Below are 5,481 nucleotides of genomic sequence, written 5' to 3' on the forward strand. Positions count from 1 at the left end.
TCTGCAAGAAATATGGCACAAAGAAGATTGAGAGAATGCTTGCGTCATTGAATATTTTTCCATTTGCAGAGATAGATTTGGGTGTTGTCTCTATAGATAAGGTACAAGCTAGTAGACAGAGAAGGCATTATCCTAATCAATTTACAGAATCATATACTAGAGAGCAGACAGTTCAGATTGACGAGAGTGCCTGAACATACATATCAAGAGAAGTTCGAATTCAAAAAATCAACATATCAGACCAACACCAACTATCCAGACCAGGCTGTTGAAAGCGTTGCAATGGAACCTAGGGTCGCGGACGTCGATGATCCATTCAATGAGTATGCAGCCGGTATTCGCATTGAGAACGAAGTTGAGTGCTTAGCTAAACGAAAAGGCGGTGGTCCCAACTGGTTACTTCCAGATGATCACAAATTTGAAGAATGTAATCTTGACACAAATGAGAACCCATGAATGATAAAGATCTACAAGCATCTGAAGCCAGAGATAAAAGGAAAAGAAAGGACTTTGTTCAAGAAATACAAAGACGTATTTGCATGGGGACACACAGACCTGAAAGGAGTAGACCCAGAACTACATCATCACAAGTTGAAACCTAAAGAGAAACATGGCCAAGAGGAGAGGAGGCAAAAGTACAAAATTGACACTCCTCAATGGGCCCGACAGCCAACTCCACGACTATTGCCAACAACACAAAAGAAATGGAAATGGAGGTCGAGAACGCTGGCTCTAAAAGAGATTAGAAAATATCAGAGCATCATCGAGCTAATCATTCTACAAACGAATTTCTTTTGAGTTATTAGGGAGAATGGAAGAGGAGTGATTCAGTAAGAAGGATACAACATGCTACTCTAATGGCCCCAGAGGACGTCTCGAAGGATATACTAGTGCAACTATTCCGATATGACGTTTCCTATATAGTGCACTTGATTAAAGCCATTGCCATCAACTTATGAATCGAGTGTTACCTTCATAAGAATTAGAATATTCCCATGTATCCTCTCTTTTAAGAATTGCCATCCTACCCTCACCCTTTGTCCAGTCCCCGCATGGCTCCGTTTCGATGAATTTTTTTTTGAAAATTGTCCCCAGCCACTCGGACCCCAACCACTCGAACTACGTCCTTGTGGTTGGGGGTTTTTGTGGAAGTCGTTACGGCCACTTGTTGCTTTAATCAAAGTTGTACAAACAAAATGAAATAAAAATTAAATACAAAAAAATAATTTTATTTCTAAGGTTTTTGAAATTACATCATAAATTGTTTGTTTTTTTGCAAAATATATGAGTTGGTATGGGACAAACGGCAAGCCTTATACCAAGAGTTTTTAGAATCTCTAGATTTGTCACCCCTTGACCTAAGCTTAGGCTATAGTGGGATAAAACTGACCAGGGTGCTTGTCTCGAAAAGCATGTAGGGCGGCATCGCGATCCACTAGTATACATTTACTTACATTAAGAGTGAGAAAATCTTTGGTAAGGACGACACTCAATACCTTGCAATTAAATAGCTCTGCACAACCATGCTTCGAAAACTCTATGTGAGCAGAATGGACAGCATCGAATGGCTTAAGCAGTGTCACAAGGAGCTATCCTTGCCAACATAGTCACAATCACGTTGAAAGAGCCTCGGATTTGCACAACAAACTTATCAATGTGGCATGTAGCCTACAAAACATTTTAAAGAACATTACCACCAATTGTAAGAAAAAAGCAAACAATCGTTTAGGCATAAGAATCCATTTCTTTAAGAGCTTTCCTTGTAAAGTCGATGCTAGAACAATCCTCTCTACCCAATGGAATACGTGGTTTGTGTGGGTCGAAAGCGCTTTTGGGAACATTGTTATAAAAGGAAGCACATGATTTTATCTCCACTAAGGTGCTTGCCACCGTTTGCACCAAATTCTACTTATTTTTATTGGAGAGAGAAAAGAGTTTTGTTGGGAGACTTTGGTCTTTAAAGTCGATTTCACATTGTGTCAGTTCTTCCTTTCCACTTGGATTCTCCATGCCCGCATAGATAGCAACACCGAGTACGATTCATCTTTTGGGAGTCCAAGTGTCTTAGCAATGTCGTCGAGGAAAAGAAACTGACAACCCTCCATCACCACTGCATGCAAACTGAGTAATTGGAAGTCGGGGACTTCTTCCAACACTTCATCTCCCTCTATCATCCAATAATAAGTCTTCAACAACCATTAAGATTCTCAAATATCTTGTAATCTTTGAGACTTACATACTAAGGAGCATGATGGATGACGAAGCCACAAGTAAAGCTAGTTTTCAAATGGTTAAAGGTTATATGACAATAGTGTCGAATGCAAACCCCAATATATAAGACACTTTCTCTATTTGCCTTATTAATTGTACCGTAAAACGCAGTACTCTTATTTTTGCAAATGTTACTTTAAAAATATGCACAAGCTTCAAGCTCAAGCCACTAGCCTTCCCAAATATTGTGGAGTTTAGTCATGCTTGAATGTTGATTCCCATCAAAAATCAACTACCTTCTTATCTTAGCATAAAGCCAAAGGTGAACTATGATGTGAGGAGCGGGTATGTTGTTAGTTCAACTTTGATATAGAAAATTTGTCATCTTGATACTCACCAAAAGCCTCTCTCTCTCTCTCTCTCTCTCTCTCTCTCTCTCACACACACACACACACACACACACACACACACACACAATCTTCCTAGTGAGGAAAGCCAATGGTCAATAAAGCTAAATCAAGCTAAGAGATTCAGTGCTCGTGAAAGAATAACACTAGGTTGAGTTCAAGGCTTGTCAGGGACAGATCTTTGAACTCTCTTGGGAATGTTTCTACAATATTAAAGCTTCTCCTCTCTTCAAGAGTGCTAGGGAGGGAACCCAAATATTCTTTAGAGCGTTTAAGGCTTGAAAATGGTCAAATTATGCTTACTTCAATCCCAAAATAGAAGGAAGAATATGGCTTAAATGGGTATAATGCCATATAGCGCACATCAAGCGAGAAAGTATCATGATAGGACAAGCACAATTTCTTAAGAATACATTAAATGACAATATCAGCAGTTTAAAGCAAGACTTTTTTTAGGCCTAAGTGAGTGGATTATTTAACTCTTTTAAGGATGAAGAAAACCTTTAACAGCCAATATCAATTGCCCTCCTCTGGGAAATTCTACTCATATTTCAATCTCATAATATACCTTTTCCTTTTGCTATGCAATACATTCAAGTAATCTATTGGTAAACAGCTCTTGTCAAGACAAAATGGTAAACATATTTACGAAAAAAAATTCCTTGTGGAACATAAAGCTTCAATTGATTGTTGATGCTCAAATAGAAGTGTCAATTTATTTTCTTTAAGAAGGGCTTTGAGTTTATAGGTAAAGATGTGGATGAGTGGATGGAGAAGGAGGAGGACAATAGCAGAGACGGTTTTACATTTAAAAGTGAATCTCTCTAATTCTACCAAGCATTTGTTACAACGAGCCTGATTGACCCCGGATAAACATAATTGCCTTCAATCCACTACAACTATTTTTTGTCTCGCAAAGATGAGACGGATATAAGAATTATTGACAATACCAATTGGAAACAAGGTTAATTTCGAGCCTCGAGCTTACAACTGTAAGATAATGCTAGATAAGAAATGCAAGCTAACAGATCGTCTTGAAGGGCAGCTTGATTTCGATTGTTGAAGTGAAGGATGATCACAACTACAAAGGGTTGGAGATGACCATAAGTTAGTTAGGCCCATTTTTAAAGTATGAAGGCCACATCTTAAGCCCATATATTACAATTAGGTCTACAAAATATAGAGCTTGAAAACAGTAATTTACATTTGATTGACACACATGCCTATGTGATTTTATGATATAAATATTTGGCTTGAATACTGTCCCCAGTTCAAAAAACACACCCTCACCACTTGCTTCACTTGAATGGTGGTGATGATGCTATGACTGATGTTATATACTTCCTCTACTCATAATGGAGAGAGATGGAGTGGATGGAGAAAGGGGTACCTGGTGGGAGGGTGGAGGGGACAATCGCCAGGGAGAAGCCGTCATCCTCATCGATGGCGAGCTCGCGAAGAACATCGCTGATGCCCAAACGATGGTTGGAGGTAACCAGAGGCGGTGATGCTCCTTCAGACGAGGTGGACACGGGCAATGGGCGGGCGGGCACAACGAGGAAGGAACCTGCAAAGACACAGTCCGGGCAGCTGAGGCAAGCCTGGCAGGCGTGGTGGCCCTTGTGGGACAGGAAGATGTCCATCTTCACCTTGGCGTCCGCCCTCACCTGCACGCCCTGCAGAGCCAAGATCTCCTCTTCCTCCTCCTTCTCCTCCTGTTCTTGCTGCTGCAGTTGCTCTTCCTGCACCGCGGGAACTCCCTCCTCCTTGGCTGCCCTCCCGCTCTTTCTTCTCTGTACGTGTACCCTCGTCGTCCCCTCCACCTTCAGCCTCCCCTGCTCTCCTTCCTCCATGCTTCTTCTTCTCCTTCTTTTGACCAAGCAGAAGCTTATTACAGTCTACTGCGTTCTTACCATTCCTAAAGGCTCTCTTCACACTTAAACGCTGACCGTCCGGCCTATATCCCCAAGACTTTAGTGAGGCTGCCCTCGTGTATAAGTCACACGGTGAAAGTGGAAGGATCGATCCGCTGTGAATTGCATTCTGTAACATTTAATGGCCTAAAATCTTATGTGTGGTGGAAATTAGCATGAACATAGTGGGCATTTCATTAGAAAAGATTCCTAATGAGAATTACAAGAGTGCTTGGGTGGAGAGAGCAACAAAAAGCATAACACCTAGTTAGATAGCATCGACAATACTTTCAAAAGAGAGAGAAATTAAGCTATTGACAACAGTTGAGGACCGGATTTGCATGGAGCCGGTCCCCCCTCCAAAAGGCTTTGTATTATGGTTTCTCCCATCAAGAGAGACATTGTACAATACAATTCTTTGTGTTCCTTCAAGACTAGCTAGTGCAATGAAGATGGAAGCTTCATACACCAAGCAAAACACTTAATCAAACACAACTTGAGTTATCCCCGTTCTCAGACCCAAGACCTCACACACCTTCGAAGATGGTGAGAGCTAGCAGGGTATGAGAGTAGATTGAGAGGAAGAAGGAGTATCTTACAAGAAAGATGTACATCTCCTCACATAATCACTCATATTAGCATAGCTTAGCTTAGTAATTAGCTTGGTAGAGAAGATGAGCATGCATTGAAGCTTGGCTCTTGGTTGGATTTGCATCCACATGCCAAGAGAGTGTTGATGTAGGCTTCTATCTCACCAGCTTGGAGTAGGTGATGAGCTCTCCATTAAAGCTTGGGAGGAGATAGAGTATTCTTCCTTCACACATGGTCAAGTGTGAGTGTGTGTGTGTGAATGCCAAGCAAAAATCAGCCCTCTCTCTCTCTTGGGCGAGCCCTAGCTGCTAATTAGGTCTGGCTTTTGCCTCATTGGACCTCCCCAGGTCAAGCCAATA

General features: G+C 41.3%; 1 protein-coding gene across 2 annotated transcripts; it reads right to left on the reverse strand.

Moving 5' to 3' along the window:
* Window positions 1-1,964: 1,964 nt before the first annotated feature.
* Window positions 1,965-4,670, reverse strand: LOC147449061 (uncharacterized). 2 transcript variants are annotated; one of them, XM_086521570.1, is made up of 3 exons: window positions 4,286-4,670; window positions 4,009-4,185; window positions 3,541-3,699 (listed from the first exon to the last, which is right to left on the reverse strand). In XM_086521570.1, the coding sequence occupies exons 1-3, from the start codon at window positions 4,668-4,670 to the stop codon at window positions 3,584-3,586; spliced, it is 678 nt and encodes a 225-aa protein (XP_086377696.1). In that variant the 3' UTR covers window positions 3,541-3,583. The 2 variants fall into 2 exon arrangements, with proteins under 2 accessions (XP_086377695.1, XP_086377696.1); XM_086521569.1 differs by lacking the exon at window positions 3,541-3,699 and adding an exon at window positions 1,965-2,167 and having other exon boundaries at window positions 4,009-4,509.
* Window positions 4,671-5,481: the final 811 nt, after the last annotated feature.

The sequence above is a fragment of the Adiantum capillus-veneris genome, chromosome 10 (genome assembly GCF_014529385.1).
Source record: "Adiantum capillus-veneris isolate H3 chromosome 10, ASM1452938v2, whole genome shotgun sequence".
Lineage (NCBI taxonomy): Eukaryota > Viridiplantae > Streptophyta > Polypodiopsida > Polypodiales > Pteridaceae > Adiantum > Adiantum capillus-veneris.